The sequence below is a fragment of the Hemicordylus capensis genome, chromosome 1 (assembly GCF_027244095.1).
Source record: "Hemicordylus capensis ecotype Gifberg chromosome 1, rHemCap1.1.pri, whole genome shotgun sequence".
Taxonomy (NCBI): Eukaryota; Metazoa; Chordata; class Lepidosauria; order Squamata; family Cordylidae; genus Hemicordylus; species Hemicordylus capensis.
Genome location: NC_069657.1, coordinates 111,124,830 through 111,144,965, shown reverse-complemented (window position 1 = coordinate 111,144,965; position 20,136 = coordinate 111,124,830). Strand labels below are relative to the sequence as shown.

General features: G+C 43.0%; 1 protein-coding gene and 1 long non-coding RNA gene across 21 annotated transcripts in view; one reads left to right on the top strand and one right to left on the bottom strand.

Annotated features, from left to right (window-relative positions):
* The window catches only part of LOC128346887 (uncharacterized), a 34,754-nt gene extending 25,538 nt beyond the window's left edge, over positions 1 to 9,216 (bottom strand). Inside the window, exon 1 of the long non-coding RNA XR_008317269.1 lies at positions 9,133 to 9,216. This is a non-coding gene — a long non-coding RNA (uncharacterized LOC128346887). The remainder of the gene's footprint in view (positions 1 to 9,132) is intronic.
* The window catches only part of CCDC73 (coiled-coil domain containing 73), a 136,544-nt gene that overhangs the window by 115,405 nt on the left and 1,003 nt on the right, over positions 1 to 20,136 (top strand). For 19 of the 20 annotated variants that reach the window (XM_053300624.1, XM_053300522.1, XM_053300530.1 and 16 more), the window contains 4 exons: positions 10,813 to 11,002; positions 12,120 to 13,484; positions 15,281 to 15,414; positions 17,643 to 17,883. In XM_053300624.1, the coding sequence (XP_053156599.1) occupies positions 10,813 to 11,002; positions 12,120 to 13,484; positions 15,281 to 15,414; positions 17,643 to 17,883 (1,930 nt within the window). The remainder of the gene's footprint in view (positions 1 to 10,812; positions 11,003 to 12,119; positions 13,485 to 15,280; positions 15,415 to 17,642; positions 17,884 to 20,136) is intronic. The other variant, XM_053300573.1, reaches the window with a different exon arrangement.

The following is a 20,136-nucleotide window of genomic DNA, read 5'->3' as shown; positions in this document are numbered from 1 at the left end:
TGATGTCTACGTTGATGCTGTTGGCGAGGTCGCTCTCAGCAGCGCCGACTCCTCTGGCTTCCTCCACCCCATCGACTTTGACGGCTAGGGCTCCGGTACCCTCTGCACTGCACACACCGATCCTCACCAAGTCGTTGCAGGTGTCCCCCCAGTATCAGCCCTCGCTGACATCTTTCAAGGTCATTGATGATGATGCAGAAGAGACTCTACCTTCAGCAACTAGGTCTCTCCTCTCACTTCTTGACTCTTCGTCCAGCAAACGCTTGACATCTACGTTCAAAGGCTTTTTGCCTACCGATGCCGAGGAACCATGACACGTAGCATCAACTGCATCACCTCCTGGGACTTCGACACTGATTGCAACCCGCCTTCAGTCCCCCCAGACCTGGCACAGCTGTGGCTTTAGCCACTTTGCCTTGGGAACATCATCCCCAGCAGCACCGTATGCTTATGATGGGGACAGGCCCTGGCTACCCATTGCATCTTCTGCTGCACCTGCCCTGTCATTTCCTACTACTACTTCAATGGCAACCCAGACTGAACCTCTGAGAGACTTCCACAATGCATCCCAGACACCAGCAGTGTCAATGTGTAATATGTCAATGCAGACGGATCCAGTGCCAGTCTTTTCTGTTGCAGTGACAGGGACTCAAACATCTTTTGAGACCAAAAAGGATGTGCCTGTCCCAAAGTCTCCATCGGAGCATTATGGCTCGTTGGACTTTGAGTCCGACTCAGAGGAGAGCAGCATTGTGGACCCGCCCGTGGATGTGGCGTCACCTACTTATGTCTCCCCAAATGATGAGCTGAAGGCTTATCATAAACATATCCGAGTGATGGCTGATGCTTTGGGTCTGGACATACGTTCCCAGCTTGCCATCTTAGATGACCCAGTATACAATTTAATTTTTATTATTATTACTTATTATTATTTTTACATTTATATCCCGCTCTTCCTCCAAGGAGCTCAGACTAGCGGTGCACTACATACTTAAGTTTCTCTTTCACAACAACCCTGTGAAGTAGGTTAGGCTGAGAGAGAAGTGACTGGCTCAGAGTCACCCAGCTAGTTTTATGGCTAAACGGGGATTTGAACTCAGGTCTCCCCGGTCCTAGTCCAGCACTCTAACCACTACACCACGCTGGCTAAAGTCCCAGTCAACGGCTCCTGTAGCTCTGCCTATGCTACCCGTCATCACCAGAGCAGCGAAATGTGCATGGGAGCTGTTACACACATCCACTCCAACATCAAAAAAACTAGAGAGTCTTTACTGTGTTCAAGAAAAGGACAATGGCTACCTCTTAAAACATCCGACACCAAATTCTCTGGTAATAGATTGTGCCACTTCAGCTAAGGGGAGCAAACATCATACCATGCCCCCGGATAATGACATCCTAGGTCAGAAGGTATACTCCACCTCATGTTTATCCATAAAAGTGGCTAACTATGCAGCCTGCATGGCGAAACACACACACAGCCTTTGGGAACTCTTGGAGAAAGAGCAGGATATGCTCTGCCCGCAGGACTTTAAAACGAAGTTCCACAAGACACTAGAAGAATCTGCGGAGATGACCCGGAGGCAGCTCAGCACCGCCAAACACTTGGCAGAGAGTGAATCACGGGTAATGACAGCTGCCATTACTCTAAGGAGGCACGCCTGATTAAGCTCAATGGGCCTCCAGCAAGATATTTACCCCTGCTAACTTGGCAAAGAGGCACCTTTTAATATGGTGATTCTCTTTATTTAGCAGGGAGAGAGTAACTGGCCCTGTCCACCCCCAGCACAGTACTTCCAGTGACTGTTGCTGGTGTCTATCTTATGTTTCTTTTTAGATTGTGAGCCCTTCGGGGCAGGGTTCCATCTTATTTGTTCTGTTTTATTTGTTTGTTATTTCTCTGTGTAAACTGCCCTGAGCCACTTTTGGAAGGGCGGTATAGAAATCGAATGACTGGATGAATGAATGAATATGAAGGACAAAATAGAAGGCTTACCATTTGACGGCATGGGTCTCTTCAGTGAGGCCACAGATTCAACAATGGAACAACTTAAAAAATCAAAATTCACTGCCAAGACTTTTACGTCACATGCTACTGTGTCACAACCTTCTAAATTCCGATCCAACTATGGGAAATACAGGCCCCCCTATAGGGGACAAGATCGACGAAACTTCAGAAAACCTTATTCGTTGTACCATAAATGGGCCTACCACCCTAAATCAAAGTCTTCTCAACCTCAGCGTACCAAAACACAAGACAACCAGAAGCAACTTTGAGACACAAGACTGCCCACTGACACCTCCCACCCCCCTCTCCCACCTTTGGGGGCAATACCACCAGCATTGACAGATCCTCCTATCATTCTGTCCCAGCCTACCATCAAGCAGGCCAGCCATGCCCCCGTATGGCACCATATAACATCAGACCAATGGGTCCTGAAAATCATAATGGGATACGTGATCAAATTCAGGTCACGACTCCACTTCACAAGGGTCAGGATGACTCCACCTTTGTGGGCCCTGCAAGAAGAGGTGAAAGAGCTGTTGGAGGAAGGTGCCATAACCCCGCTGTCATGGGCATCCAGGCAGGATGGATTTTACTCCTGTTATTTCCAAGTTCCAAAAAGGGATGGGGGCATTCGACCCATCATGGATCTCTGTCACTTGAACAAATTCATCAGCATCAGAAAATTTTGTATGATGGCTTTGCAGCAGATCCTTCCTCTCATCCAGGGGGAGAAGTGGTTTGCAACGCTGGACCTCAAAGATGCCTATTTTCATATCAGTATAAGACCTTGTTATTGGAAATACCTGCATTTCACTGTTGGCCACCAAGTGTACCAATACAATGTATTGTCCTTCGGACTGTCCACCGCCCCATGGGTGTTTACAAAATGTATGGCCACAGTGATTGCACATCTACGGACCAAAGGGATCTCCATATACCCGTATTTAGACGACTGGCTTTTAACAGCAAAGGACAGAGACAAGTTACTTTCTCACATCTGTTATGTATTGCATCTACTCCAAAACCTGGGTATCCAAGTCAATTGGAAAAAGTCCCGCCTGCAACCTGTACACGTAATCAGTTACATAGGAGCAGTCCTGGATGCCGACCTGCAAAGGGCATTCTTGCTGGAAGACAGATTCTCTCGAATTCAGGAACTGGTAACACTCTTCCAACTACAACCTCTGCAGCCGGCCCAAAACATACAATGCCTATTAGTACTAATGGCCTCCTGCAACACTGTCATCTATTTCGCCCGGCCGAAAATGCGGAAACTCCAGCTCTGGTTCCTGTCTGTCTTCCATCCAGCACAGGACAGCCATTGGAGACGCCTGAGGATACCACGCAGGTCCTCCGTTCACTTTCTTTGTGGGCACAGCGTCAAAACCTTCTCAGTGGGGTTCCCTTTCAATCTCCATCTCCATCTGTCTGGCTCACCACAGATGCATCCCTGCAGGGCTGGGGTGTGCATTGCAATGGCCACAAGATCCAGGGCAAGTGGTCCCCTTGTCGAGCCCTTCTGCACATCAATTTCCTGGAACTCCTAGCAGTCTTCCAAGCACTACAGGCATTCTTACCGATCATTCAATTAAAGAATGTCCAGATCCAACTCAACAACACCACGGCACAGGCCTATATCAATCGTCAGAGTGGGATGGTGTCCCACAGCCTCTGTGCTCTAAGTGTCCAGTTATGGCACTGGTGCATACAGCATCAGGTAACCCCGATGGCGATTCACATCAAGGGCTTGGGAAATACCCTAACAGACTGTCTCAGTTGGATCTTCCTCCGGGACTGACAGCATGAATGGGAGCTGAAGACAGATGTACTAGTCCGTCTATTCAACTTATGGAAGTATCCTACAATAGACCTATTTGCATGCTCCGCGAACACGAAGCTGGCCTGCTATTGCACCAGAGCAGGCCACAACTGTCACTCTCTGGGAGATGCTTTCCAAATGGACTGGTTGTGGGAGACTCCATACATGTTCCCACCACTTCCACTGATACCCAGAGTAGTGGCACGCCTACTTTCAGCACCAACCAACGACATCTTGGTGACTCCATGGTGGCCAAGGCAAACCTGGTTTCCACAGGTACGCAGACTGTCCAGGAACTGCTACCAGCACTTACCTCACAGCCTGGATCTCCTTACACAAGAAGAAGGACGAATACTCCATCTGAACGTTTACACTTTCTGTCTGACCACCTGGCGGATAACCTGCTGAACTGTATCCTACTTAACCAGCGGAAGAGATCAACATGTCGTTATTACCAAAGCAAGGAGAATTGGTTTAAAATCTATGCATGATCCAAAGAGATCTTTCACAAAAGGGCCATGGTGAGGGAGGTTCTGCAGTACCTCACCATTCTGAAAACCAAGGGACTAGCCAATGTTTCACTAAAAGTACACCTGGCCGCCCTGTCGTCACAACATCCTTGGAGTGAGGGGAAAACTCTGTTTTCTCACCCTTTGAGCAAAGCCTTCCTAAAGGGACTATCACATGTATATCCTCCGATCAAGCTACCTATAGAACCTTGGAGCTTGTCCTTGGTCCTGTCAGCTCTTACCCGGGACCCTTTTGAACCCATGGCCACCACTGCAATGAAGCTAGTATCTTGGAAGACGGCCTTCTTAATTGCCTTATCTACAGCTCGGTGTGTGAGCAAACTGTCGGCCCTACAAGTGGATTCTCCATATACTATCTTTTACCCGGACAAGGTCCACATGCGCCTGGATCCCGCTTTCCTACCAAAAGTGGTATCCAACTTTCACCTCAATCAGGACATCATCCTCCCTGCCTTCTTCAGAGACACAAACACTGCCCTAGAATACACACTGCATGCCATGGATGTTCGTCAGGCACTTTTGTACTACATGTCACGAACTAAGGACTTTCGGAAGACTTCCCGTCTGTTTGTGTCTTACAAGGGAATCACCAAAGGCGAATCCATCTCCCGTTAAAGGCTGTCGAGATGGTTGGTGGAACTCATACTATTGTCTTACAAACTCCAGCACAAGACGCCACCAGAGGCAATAAAGGCCCACTCTGCCAGGGCCCAGGCTTCCTCGGCTGCACTTCTCTCTGGGGTGACCACTTTGAGGACATCTGTAAAGCAGCTACCTGGTCTTCAGAGTCCCCCTTTGTGAAGCACTATACCATAGACATACGTTCTGCTGCAGAGGCGACCTTTGGGAGAAGCATCTTAAAAAGGGTGTTACAATAGCTACTACTGCTTCCATCCTCCTGGTGAAGCTTGCTAAACACCCATTCTTATGGGCATCGACGGATCTCGATCTAGATAAACAGGTTGCTTACCTGTAACTGATGATCTGGTAGAGATCCGTCGGTATCTATAAGACCCTCCCTTCCTCCCCTCTGCAGTAGTGCTGAATCTATGTCCTTACAGGTGTGCAGCCCCTTGCCCTTATGATGTCTCTTAACTTGTATGAACTCACCAACATACCTGGATGGTCGTCCTCCTCAGCGGTCGTCCAAGAACTGAGAGACTTGGCGCCACGGGCGCACCTTAAATAGCACACTTTAGCATGGGGGCATGGCCTGGCGCTTCGACTAGCTCAGGCATGGCTACCGCATCGTTCCTGTACAGGCTCAGAACCCATTCTTATGGATATTGATTGATCTCTACCAGATCATCAGTTACAGGTAAGCGACCTGTTTATTTGGTGGCAGACTGAATAGGGGAGAGTGAGAGGTCAAATATCTGTATCTGTAATATATGAGAGAGAGGTCCCAAGGCTTTGAGACTGTTCAACAGGATGGATGGCAATACTGGTGGCAATGGGCAAGAAGAGAGTGCAATGAAAGTTGGATATGAGAGGAAAGAGGAGTTTGGTTTAGAACATTAAGCTTGAGATGACAATGGAGCATCCAAGCTGAAATATCAGACAGAAATGTAAGACTGGTAGGGGAAGAAAGTTCTGGAGTAGGGAGAAGGAGCTGTGTATCATCACCATATAGATGCTACTGAAAAAAACAGGTTGCTCACCTGTAACTGATGATCTGGCCTGCGCAGGAAACCCACGGTAGCCATGCCTCAGCTTGCCGATGCGTCCAAGGCCTCTGTTGGCTTGAGGCAGGGTGCCAAATGCTGCCCTCTTTGCCCACACCCTCCATCCCCCTCTCTAACCCCCCAGAATAGCAAGGATAGAAGAACAGAGCCCTGAGAAAGTTGGATGGAGAGAGGGAAAGAGGAGGAAGAACTTCCTCCTATGGGTTCCTTGAAAGAACAATTAGACAGGTGGAAAGAGAACCAATTGAAAACAAAGTTATGGAGACCTAAAGCACAGGAGGAGTCAAGCAAGAGAGAATGATCAACTGTATTGCAAGCAGCAGAGAGGCCTGGAAGGATGAGAACAGAATTCAGACATTTCAGTTTGGCAGTGAAGAGATCATTGATGATTTTTATGAGGGCAGTTTCAGTGGAGTGCAGGTGGGAGAAGACAGATTGGAGGGCAAATTTTCAGGAAAGAAAGTCCAGGCAGAAGGAGTATGCAGGATGTTCCAAGATGTTCTCAGGGAGGAGATCTGGTCTTCTGGTAGTGAGCATGAATTGCCCCCTTTGCTAAGCAGGTCCACCCTGGTTTGCATTTGGATGTGTAACTATATGTGAGCAGAGGCGTATCTAGGGAAAACAGCGCCTAGGGCAAGCACTGAAATTGCGCCCCCCCCAAAAAAAAATCTGGCACCCATCTTTCAGATAACTTCACCATAATATCAGCTCAAAAAGTAAAAGTCAAGCTTATTAATCTTTTAATTAAAAAATTATGGCACTACCTGAAAATTATAACTGCACCTTACTTGCTTTCACTGATGCCAATTGCTGAAGCAGCACAGATACAGCCTTCTTCAGAAAGCAGGAATCACACCTATCAGCTATTCAGAGAGGTACTGGAGACTGGATGTAGTTCTTACACTCGGTGATCAGCATGTTCATTGCATTCCAAATCCAGCATTGTGTATTAGCAACCCTCCTGCCGCCCCCACCTGCTATCTGCCAGCAATCAGTAACATTCACATTTTTTATATCCCGTTCTTCTTCCAAGAAGCCCAGAACAGTGTACATACTTAAGTTTCTCCTCACAACAACCCTGTGAAGTAGGTTAGGCTAAGAGAGAAGTGACTGGCCCACAGTCACCCAGCAAGTCTCATGGCTGGATGGGGATTTGAACTCGGGTCTCCCTGGTCCTAGTCCAGCACTCTAACCACTATCAAGGCAGATAGCAGCTGGGGGGCGGGGGCGGCAGGAGGGTTACTAATACACAATGCTGGATTTGGAATGCAATGAACATGCTGATCACCGAGTGTAAGGACTACATCCAGTCTCCAGTACCTCTCTGAATAGCTGATAGGTGTGATTCCTGCTTTCTGAAGAAGGCTGTATCTGTATATTAAAGACAGACCATTTTTAAAAGCTGGGAAAGCTTGGGTGAGAAGATGGGTTTTCAGGTGTTTTTTAAAAATTGCCAGAGATGACAATTTTATTAACAATAAACACATTTCTACTATGGGCTTTGTTTGGTCTTTGCCTAATTCCCTTGGGTTGAGAATAAATGTTGAAGAGAATGAATAGAACAGAAAAATACATAACAGGTGCTGTCTTTAAATCTAAAATGATCCCTCACTAGTAGCCATCACATGCTGGAAAATCTCAGGCCAGGGGACTGCTTAGTCTGCATTCTCATGACTTAGGACAAGTCAGTTGTGCACCTGACAAACGCTACTTATACAGCCAATTATTTTCACTCTTCATTACTGCATGAATATCAAATGGTTATGTACCACAACACCTTCCTTATAATGAATCTGACTTAGAACCAAGTTAAATAGAATTTAATGCAATTTCCATTTTGCATAGGTAAGGCCTGAAATTTAACTGGGTAATCCTGAGCAGTTTTATGATCACACATGAGATCTTAGATCCTCACAAAAGGAGCTGTTCCTTACATAAGACATTCCCAGCCCGCTCACACCTGTCCTCCTAACTAGAATCAACTAGCTACAGTGAGCCAACATGACCCATTCACCAAATAACTTAAAGAACACACCTTGGATTGAAGAGCTGTTTTCACACAGTTGCCCTCAAATCGGGAGTCCAAAATGTCTCCAAGAATAGAAGCTAATAGAAACTTTTTGGAGTCCCCAAAAAGACCAGAAGGAAACAACAAACAGGAACCTCAACCAAAAACCAGGATGCAAACGTATTGTAACATAAAGGTTAAGTTTGTGCCATTGAGTTGGTGTTGTTGACTCCTGGCAATCACAAAGCCACGTGGTTGTCTTTGGTAGAATACACAGGAGGGGTTCACCATCGCCATCTCCTGTGCAGTGTTTCAGCACCTTTCTATATCGCTGCTGCCCGATACAAGAGTTTCCCATATCCTGGGAAACACACCAGTGGGGAGTCAAACCAACAGCCTCCTGCTCTCTAGTTGCTTCCCCACTGTGCCATTAATGGTTCAAGTGACTCCAAATACAAATAGTAACCATAAATTTTTTTATTTATTTAACATATTTTTATACCACCCATCACCAAAGTCTCTAGGCAGTTTACAGCTATAAAAACATATTAAAAGATCAAATTAAAATAACCATGAAAACTATCATATACATACATATAAAACATATGTGATTTCTGGATAATGACTCTCTTCTATGATTTATCAAACATACAAAAAATTTGTTAATACTAAATACATCAGTATTACTAATACATAGAAAAACTCAAGTGAAAAACAGGAACATATAAGATTGCCAGAGTGAAAATTGATCCAGATTAATCTACAGTTCAAAGTAGAAAACATATTTTGCAGAATTCTTCATCTTAATAAGAAAACTCTTTCAAAATCAAAGAAATCACTCATGGCAAATTTGCACTAGGACCTCCCAACTACCTAAGAACTAGATTCTTCTGCAAACATTGTGCCCATAGATCAGAAAATTGTTTTTAGTTTCCATATTCTGCATATTAAGGAATCTCATTCTACATAACACAAAGGACAAGAAATACAAGGCCAGATATCCCATACATACTTCAGAGTAAGTTATATTGTAGTCAGTGCAATTTATTCTCAGGGAAACATGCATAAGTTTGAGTTACACTGACCTGAAAGCCACCAAAGGATCTTCAAACAAAGCCATATAAATAGCTTTCTATACACAGAACATATCAGGACTCTTTAGAGCTCTAGGCCACACCCCCTTTACATGTGATATATCACATGATGATATCACATGCAAAGGGGGTGTGGCCTTGAGGTAGAGATTGCCGGAGCGAGCTCTTCAGTCTCATTTCAGGGCAGGCTTGCTGCCTGAAAGGGTGTATTTTCTCTTTCTCTTCCTCTCTGGGAAGGAGAGAAAGAGGAATAGACGCTTTCGGGAGCAAACGCTCCCTGAAATTAAGGCAAAAGTAAGTGCTTATGGAGGCTCCTGGGGGGCGTGTGCCCGTCCCGGACTCAGAGAAGGCGGCGGGGGGCGTGATTAAAAAAAAATTTTTTTTAATCAACTGAGGTGGTTGGGGTGGGGCGGGCATAGCGGGCACTTGGCGCCCCTCTGCAACTGGCGCCTAGGGCACGTGCCCTGCCTGCCCCCCCACTGGTTACGCCTCTGTATGTGAGCATTGTAAAATATTCCCCTCAGGGGATGGTGCCATGGCTCAGTGGTAGAGCATCTGCTTGCATGCTGAAGGTCTCAGGTTCACTCTGTCATCTCCACTCCAGGTAGGGCTGAGAAAGACTCCTGCCTGAAACCTTGGAGAAGCCCCTGCAAACAATATTGAGCTAGATGATTTAGTAAAAGTCAGCTTCCTCTATGGCTTTGGAAGCAAAGGGTAAAAGGGAGACAGGCAGTAGCTGGATAGACAGGATGGGTCTTCACTAGTTATCACAGATTACTGGACAGGCAAATCACAGAAGGGTTGCAATTCATAGAGGTGGCTAGCTTCAAAAAACAGGTATGTATGCTGTATCTTTAAATGCAGCTGGATTTTGCCTAATTTCCCCTCCTTTCTTATAATTCCATAAACGTAACTTCTGTTTCATGAAAGATTAGGAAAATTAGAACATTCAGGTTAATCCCATATAAAATTCATTCATATAATAATGTATAGTTGCAGAATGTTCTCAAGGCATGGATTTTGACATGAGAAATGCCCTCTTGAGGTGTATTTAAAAGCTCCTCCTTTAGTGGGCTTTTTGCATTGCTTTCACACTTATTCACAGCCTCAATATGTTGCTGATTCAGCAAAGTTTGAAGGGGTTCTTCTTCCCTGCATAATCGCAGCTAAAAGATAAATGACATTGTGAACATGATTACATCTTGGTGCTTCATAACAAATCTTATTTGGCTATATTATGTCATTAAGGCCAAATGAAGCATTCCCATTGCCCTCATTTTGAATGGGGAGGGAGAAGAGAAGTTGTCCTGTCCAAATGTTAATTTCACTGAAAGGAGTGTCGTGCAGCAGAACATTTGCCTTTGGGATGTGCTTGATATAATATCTGAATGCAGATGTCTTTCTTTTGTACTACACTGCTTTCAATGAGAAAGAAATAAACACATCAGTGCAAGGAAATGTTCTCCTGTCAAGATGAAGTGTTCTCTGTTCCCCTGATCCCTTTCCCCTGTATAAAGAGGTTCACATTCTTTTGTCAAGGGGTGCAAAAAATGCTGCAAGTGGGAGTACATTATGCAGGAGCTTAAAGTTTTCTCAAAATATTCCCTCCCCTCAGGTCATCTCAGCACTAATTTTACACCTATCCATCTATCTTTCCTTTTTTTACTCCAGGCTATAGACTTCTCTAATGAAAACCTATTACAAGCAAGTCAAAAAAAGAACAAATATACACAAACACTAGAAGATTCTAATAATATCGAAGAAGAAATTGGAATAAAAGATACTGTAACTTGCTCTTTGGATGATGATGAAAGCAATGCTGATATAAACACTGGGAAAATTGATTTAAATTGTGTTGAAGGTATACATATTTACAATTACAATACCAAGAAAAATGTCAAGAAAACATTGCTCAAAATTAAGTTTGCTACAAAAAAAGTCAAAGTACTTTTTTGCTGTGCCGAATGAAATGCTAAATTAGGCTGAAGTGTATTAATGAAATCCAATGCTGATTTTGAAAAGTATTCACTTCCAAAGGAAGCGGTGGTTAAACCCCTTCTTAAGAAGCCCACTTTGGACCCCCTGGAGGCTATTAATGTGTCTGCGCACAAAACCAGAATAAGGTAGCTCAGCTCGGTTTTGCATGAGCCTGTGAACCTCTGGGATCAGGCCCAATTCCAGCAGCACCATGGCAGCAAACCACCTACAGAGCCTCCCCTCAAAACGGGGTTAGGAGAGTGTCTTACTGCTTGTGTGTCAACCATGCAAGCTTGTAGCAGCGGCTGGCAAACTCAAGGAGGAGGGGGAATCCCCATATTGCACCCCGCAGTCACACAGTGCCTTATTGGAGCTCCAGGGGGCGGCAGGGCATCCTAACCCTCGGAGCTGCCTGCAACAGCCGGTGCTCATCTGGGTGGGCGAACTGCCCACCCAGGGATGGCAGAACGATCGTCTGAGGGGAGGCAAGTGCTAGTTCTTCTTGATCTCAGCAGCTTACACACCAGAGTATAAACACCTCAAAAATTCTTAAAATATAAACTGAGTACTCCAGTGGTTTGCAGGTGGGGGGGGGTAGTTGGCACATGGGGTGCCTCTAATTCCGCCCCCACCCAACACACTTTACTGGTAAAGTAAGCAAAGGACAAAGAACAGCAGTACTGGACTTATATTCCATCCGTCAGTCATGTTGGGGTTCCATTTTGTGTTTTCCTCTAGAGGAGGGAAAAACATACCACATTGGAAGTAGAGTGTGGCTAAAAGATGTACTAGAGTCTCATTCTCTATCTTATAAATGTTTCCTAATGTTTCAAAACTATATTTACATCCATCTATATACTCTTTTAGTTCAGAACATTATTTGGCAAGTGTGAAAGATGAATCAAACAGAATATTAATGCATCATTTTTAGGAAGTATATTTTAAAAGCATTTATTCTTCACATTTTCATGATTCATAATGATATATTTTCATCCTAACAGATTCATGTTGTCTTGATATGAATGAACCTGACATGGCTCATCTTTGCAAGAAAAACCAAAGGGAAGCTTTGGTAGGCAAAGCCCTCTGCACCGTTGATTTTATTACTTCAGGATTGCCCTGTGGGTCATGTGTTGCCGAGTGTGAAGAAACAGCAGCTAAAGGAACAGCAGACAAAAAAATATTTGACAAAATACATGCAACGACAGAAATGAAGCCCCCAGACAGTTATTGCTTGGTACAATTATCAGTGGAAGAACCCGAGATGCTCTTAGAAAGAGTTGATGCTGTAGGTCAGTCTAATACAGAGACAGATCATCAGACACAATTTAATGAGCATGTAGAGGGAAGTGTTACAAATGATTTATTTTCTGAAAGAAATGAAGACATTAATGACACACACCAAGAGGACGCTTCCTCCTCAAGTGAGGAGGAACGAATCCAAGGGAGGAGTAACGAATCCAAACTACAGGATAACTCTACTAGTGAGAAAACTACAAATAATGCAACCTTCTGCAATGATGGCTCAGATGAGTATAGTGATCTTTGTAAAGCAGAACATACACCATCAAATCAAAGCACCAATCATATAGCAACATCCAGCATCCTTTTATGTAAACAGATTAATACTTCTCTTGAAGAAATACATGGTGATAATTTATGCAAAAATAATGGGTGCTGTAAGCTGAGCAAGACTTGCAGCACATCAGAAAATACTCCATATTTGCATGCTTCTTTCTCTAGCAATGCCGGTATAAATACTTATATTGCCAAGGATGGGAACGTTAATAATTTGCCTCTGGTAAGGAATTTAAATTTAAATGATGAAAATGCATTTAAAGATATACATATGAATGAAATGCAAAGTAAACAATCTGGTGAAGATAGATGCAGACTGAAGAAGGTGAATGCAAATGCACTTGAAGGTCCAAACAAGAGTTTGCCTCTGCACACTGAAAATGCATATGAGGCAGTAGACTTGAAAACTAACATAACTATTGGAGTGGTTTCTGATAAAGAGAACATACTGTTAAAACAAAGAGAAGAGTCATTAAGTAGTACAGTTACAGAGGAAATGATTACAAAGGGAAACACAGAAGAATCCTATTCTTTCCCCATAAATATATCTGAGGATTTAGTAAAGAGAAGTGGAAAGCTAACCTTCGACCTTCCAATTATGGATAAAAAATGCAAGAAAACTCCAGAATACTTAAATTTACCAGGAGCATGTCAAGCTGAAAGTCAAACAGTGTGTGCTTCAAATTCCAAAATGCCTTTCCTTTTGAAAGAAAAAGTAATCAACTCTAATTCCATCAACGTTGGTCAGAATATGAATATGAATGCTGACACAAGAGAAGAGATGCTAGGTAAGAAATTATTCAAATGTTATCAGCTATTTTGAAGTATTGACCATTTACAGTCACAAAACGGGTCCAGTTTCATGAGGCTGACAGGTCAAAACATTGTAGCAATGTCTGTTAGGCCCCTGTGACTGTATAACCACTGGAACTACAGCAATTTTCTTTTAAATACCTGCAGCGGCTTGGGCAATGCAGAAATTGCCCACAGAACACTACAAAATGTGGCCCATGGCCTGGAGTGAAGTGGTAGGCAGATATTCAGCTAAGGAGGGAAGGTCTGGGCTCTACTTTGGGCTCACTAGTTGGTTGTACATGTGGGAGACTACCAACGCACCCACACCTGCGCCCATACCCTTTTGCAAAATGCTTCTGCAAAATGGTCCATGGTTTGTTTTTAAAGGTATTTATTATTTATTTATCAAACTTGTATGCCGCCCCAAACTGGGTGGCTTACAACAACATAAAAACAAACCAAAACACAAAAGTAAAAAACCTTAAAACAACAAGAGTGGAGCATTTGCATTTATAACATAAAGCTTTCCAGCACATACATGTACACTATGCTTTAATGCAGCTATCACCTTATGTCTGGAGGGGGCATGCTATGATAGGACACATCATATATTAATAGTAAAAGTTGTTCCAACAGGAACTTCTAACTTTGCATCAAATTCTGACCATAAAGATAAAATTCTGATCAGGTAACGAACATACTAGCTAGCGCCATGCCAGCCCTAGAAATGTGCCTCTCTGACTGCTTAAGTTACCTTAAGTGGTGCAGTGGGGAAATGCTTGACTAACAAGCAGAAGGTTGCCAGTTCGAATCCCCGCTGATACTATATCGGGCAGCAGCGATATAGGAAGATGCTGAAAGGCAGCAGCTCATTCTGAATGGGAGGAGGCAATGGTAAACCCCTCCTGTATTCTACCAAAAAAACCCCACAGGACTCTGTGGGCACCAGGAGTCGACACCAACTTGATGGCACACTAAAGCCAGCATTCCATAGCGCAGAATGTTGGCCAGTGGGTTGTACTTTATGCTTTTTTCTTGAACCCTGTAGCCCTGACACTATTCAGTATTTACCGTCATAGCACATGCTCAGCAGAAACTGGGCTTTTTTGGGGAAAGTGTGCTGAAGCACCTTGGAGAAAGTTTCAAAGCAATTGGTGCTACCCTGGTTATTGTAAAACAGAGTAATAGGCCTTTTCTATCAGACACCACTGATGAGGCAATACATAAAGAAATTCCTCTTATACAAGGGCATTCTTGACTATACAGAATATTTGACTGCAGAGCCAGTTCCTGATATTTTATCTTTTTCATACTTAAATGAATAGGCGCCAGTCGACTGGTGTGCCACCCAAATGTAGTTAAGCATGAAAAAGCGATAAAACATCAGAAGCTAGCTCTTAAACAGATGACAGTCCATTGTAAGCAACTATCAAATTGTTTCATCAAGAACAATATTTAAAAGACTACCCTGGATCTTTTTGAAGCTTGTGCTACTTCAGAAACCACTGGTATTTATCACATGTAATACACTGTATTGATATTGACAAAAATAATAGATAGCAAGACTTTTTCATATACAAATTGTGTATCTTAATGAGTTCTATACAATTATTTATTTGTATTTCTCTTTTATTATAAAATTATAAATGGAGTAATGTCAAAACAAATTCTGCGGTTTAATACAATGTTGATATGCTTTAGATCAAAGATAAACCAGGAGTTTTTTCACTATAAAATTAGTACCTGGAGAATAAACTGCAGTTGTTACCATTTCCTTTTCGTCAATCAGCTTCTACCAGCAGTAACAGAGTTGCTGACACTTTGAACACCGGAAGTATCAATCTAGGCCCCAAGAGAAATCCCAGTGAAGAATGGAATGCAATTGCAAAGACTTTTTATGATCCTTCTTTTCCCACAGAACACGTAAGTCAATTAAAAATATTGCAGAGCAGACCTTAGTGAGCTAACTCCAGAGATATGTGTACAACTATATGCATCTGGATGCTTTAAAACCTACTTGATCTCCAAAATAATATGAAGAGGGCAAATGTGGCAACATTTTTCACAATTAAAGTTGATGGAAAACAGCAGGAAAAAGTCACAGCATATAAATCAAGTGGATTTTAACCAGTCTGTTTGAATTGGAGACTAGGTCTAACAATAACTTACAAAGTAAAAATTCCAGCATACTGTATTCCTTGTTTACTTTGCAGTCATCATTTTTTCAGGTATGAGGAATCTCCAGGTTTGAATGCAATGTGATGTAGTATCTAACCATAAACTATTTACAGTCATGTCTCTATAACTCAATTCTAAAGCCCAAGCAGACTACCATGAAATTTAGGCTGATCAGTGACCACCTTGTTGCACCCGGGGAGATTATCCAGAAATCTGGGTTTTGGTGTCAACAATATACAGTTAACACCCAGCTCCATCTCACTGTCATTGGATCCCAGTGAGTCAGAGGAGGTTCTGAGCCAGTTTCAAAGCTGTGATGGTCTGGATGGGGACTGAGAAGCTGAGACTCAGTCCTGACAAGACGGAGGTGATGATGGTTAGTAGAAGGCCTTATCAGCGTATAGGGTTTCATCCTATTCTGGATGGGATTGCACTCCCTCTAAAGGAGCAGCTTGCAGGTTCTTCTGGACTCAACACTGCTCCTAGAAAATCAGGTGTTAGCAGTGGCCAGAAGTCTGTTTGTTCTATTTTGGTTGGTGTGCCAGCTGCGACTTCCTTGGGAGAGCTGATCTAGCCTCTGTTATCCATGCCTTGGTCACCTTGCGTTTGGATTATTGCACTGTGCTCTATGATGGGCTGCCCTTGAAAAGTATTCAGAAAGTACAGATGGTGCAGAACGTAGCTGTGAGATAGATCACTGGGACAGTTTGCAGTGCACATATCACTTCAGTCTTGAAGGCACTGCACTGGCTGCCAGTTTCCAGGTACAATTTGAGGTGCTGGTTATTTAATCTATTTATTGTATTTCTTTGTCGCTTGCTATATAAATCTCCAGGTGGTGTAAAAGTTAAAACAAAATATAAACAACATAAAACAGTTAAAGTTCACAAAACAGATAAAAATCTCAAAGAATAAAAACACATTTTGATGGTAATGGTTATTACCTTTAAAGCCCTAAATGGCTTGGGCCCTGGGATACCTTATGGACTGTCTGCTCCCAGCTGAATCTACCCACGTGACTTGATCGATTGGGAGGACTCTGCTCCACATGCCAACAGGCTCAACACCTGCTGAGGCCTGTTGGTCAAACACATGGGTCTGTCCCTTCTTAGTTATTGCCTGCAGGCTCTGAAACTCGCTCTCCGCTGAGACCTGCATGGCTCCCTCTCCTCCAGCCTTTAGGAAGAAATTGAAGACTGCCCTTTTTATTCAGGCTTTTGGCCAATGAGCTGTCCCTTGCTCTTTTTAACATTATAGCTGCATTTGTTCTGTTTTTGTTCAGTAGTTTTTATCTTATTCTTAACTGCCCTGGGGCCTTAGAACGAAGGGTGGTGGTGGTAGTGGTGTGTGTAATATAAATAGCTAAATAAAAATTAATCAAAAGCTTAACACAAACTTTCAATTTCTATGGATATCCAATGCATAAAACTGGTTTTCCATGTGAATGAAAACAACATGGAAATGAAATAAAATGAACATGGGCATGATGCTTACACAGGTGGTGTAGCTCTCAATGCTGCACCTTGAGATTGTTTTAATGAAAAGTGGTATGAAAATTAAATAAATGCAACATACACATCAGAGCAGTAATACATCAAACCTGTCACACAGTGTGTTATAGCCACATAATATTTGGCAAAGGTATACAGCTATAGTAAGCCCAGCTTGTACTACTATTACTATTTAGATACCACTGCCAAGAGTATGCCTATTGCATAGTCTTCCACAGGTATCTCAAGGCCCTCCTGGCATGTCCTCCTATCACATAGGGGGCTGTTCCATCAAAATAGCTTCTTTAGGTTATCTGGTAGGGTCTTTAGTTTTTATAATTCATAGTTTTTAGCTTTTTAAAGTATTTAATTTGAAATTTTAAAAGCTAATTGTGATTGTGGTTTTAGCTTGGATTTTTAACTTGTTAAATTTGATTAATTTTATTAGTCTGATTTTATATATCTTCTTTATATTTCTCGTAGATGGGCCCATGGCGGAACTCACATGTGTGGCAGAACTTTTGCAGAAGTTCCGCACATGTGGCCAGCCAGCAGTTTGGGTGGGCGGGGGAAAGCAGCGAGGCCAGACCTTGCTGGGCCAGGCGCAGAGGAGGTGTGAGGAGGAGGCTGGCTGGCAGGCGAAGCTGCACCAGCCTGAGGTGGCGGCCGGCTGGCGGGCAAAGCCACGCCGGCGTGAGGAGGCCCAGTCAGTCATCTGTGCCCGGTCAGCTAGTTCTAACTATTTTATAAATGTTTTGAGCCGCCCCAAAGCAGTAATACTGGAGGGGCGGGGTATAAACATTTTAAATAAATAAATGGCAGCTCTACAAGGAACCCAATTACTTGGGTCATGTGTACAGCTGAAATTTGGATTAACACCTCCCCACCCCTGCAATAAAGAGCTGCACCATTTCTGATGGCCTTCAGAAAAGGACTGAAGACACATTTGTTCAGTCAGGCTTTTACCTGATTTCTAAACTTATTTTTGTTTGTTTTAAATGTGGATTTTAAGTTTATAGATGTTTTAAGTGTAGAGATATTTTTATTGTGAACTGCCTCAAGTCCTGGTTACAGGTGGTATAAAAATGCATTAAATAAAATGTATAAAGGATATACTAGTAGTGCATTGGGATGTCTGTGAAAGACATCACCATGGGTGAGCTCTTTGTACATCCCTGCCTGCAGAAGATATCACGATGGGCGCACCCTCACTATGTCCCCTATGTTCCCTGAAACACCAGCAGGGATTCGAATTGACAGCCTCTTGCTCCTTAGGCAAGTTGCTTCTCCGCTGTACCATTAGGTGGCTATCATTCATATTGGCCCACTTGAATTTGGCTCGGAAGCAAACTGGCAATCAGTGAAAATTCCACAGAAGAGGTGTTATGCTCACATATCACCTTGTGAATGTTGGTTTAGAACTTCCATAGCTTAACCTTTTGACCCATATTACCTTGTTCTGAGCTGACTGCTGTTGAGGCAGACTTCATGAACTGAATTTTGAAGTAAAGGTCAAAATGTCAAGACTTTTCTAACAAACAGGCATGCTAGATTATGTTGTCTACCTGATTTCAGCTCCTTTAGTGGGGGGAAGTATTCTGACAATTTTGATATCCCTGTTCAAGAGAGAAATAAATCCAGTTTGCATTTGGCAACTATTTCTGTCACTGGAAATGTTTCTTTCCCTTCTAAGATGAAAGTCCAACCATTTCATCCTGTGCAGGACTTTATTTGTTCTGTGCTGGAATGCTGACCTCTATAATGCTGGCCATTTTTGAAATTTACACTTAATATATTCCCTCACTGTATAAACTATCAGGTTAGGGCCAAAGTTATACATTATGTGAAAAAGCTGGGCAGAATCCAGACCTTTGGCCAGCCAGGCACTGTCAGTAGAATCTCCTTCCATTCAATGCAGTTGCTCTCACCAACAGTGCACCAGAGGTCTGGATGCCAACCCATTATAGCCTTTTACAAGGTACATATCATATTCTGTTTCCAGTGTACTCCATTCTAAATTTTCTAGTAATCAGGTTTCTGGGACTATAACACATTTCATCTTTTTGTTGTTGTGGCAATGCCCTATTGTATAGTATCCTTCGTGTCATTATAGAGGGACAGATGTATAAACATTTCAAACCTTTCTAGTAATCAAGAGTGTAGCATTCATACCATCTTTCATCTTTCTCTGTAACATGGGAGTCGTGTCATCCTTTCAGAGTATGTTTCATGCCTCCTAGCCTATTTCAAGGGATACAAATGCCCCCTTTCTAGAATGACTCATCAGGATGGCTCAGGCTGTATTACAACTTTACTGTGCAACCCAACTTTCTGGGTGATGCGGATGTATTTGGAAACACAGAGTCTCTCATTTTGCAAGATACATCAATATAATGGATAAGAAGAATGGTTATGGCCAAATGCTTTTTGATACACAATACCTGGGTCATTTTTTCTTATGAACAAATTATAATGGCAATATCCAAACAGATTTGGCTATATGACATCATTGAGGGCATATAAAGCTATCGCATAGCCTAATCTGGCACCAACTGCTGCCATCACTTCATGTCCCAGTCAATGGCAGTGGGGGAGTGTATACTTTAACATGTTGAGTGGAATATGGCTGCACAACTGCAAACACACTTTTTCCTCCTTTGGACTGTGCTTTAAGAACTACTAGAAAGGGGGTAGTTCTTTCCCACTGCTTGAGAAAGCTTCAGTAAGAAGCACTTCTCCTTTGAAGCTTAGCCCTGAACAAATATCTTATTTTCTTCTAATACTGTCTTGACTGTGTGTTTCAAGTCCTCTTATATATCCTTTCAACTGTGCAACAGAGAGAATGCACATTGCTGAACTAGCATAATTAGCACAGGTCCCAGAATTCAAATATTTTTAGGAATATAATTTGGATTATCTTGCTGCAAGAGTGATTTTTTTAAAAACAAAAGAGCACACACAGCCCTACTTATACCTT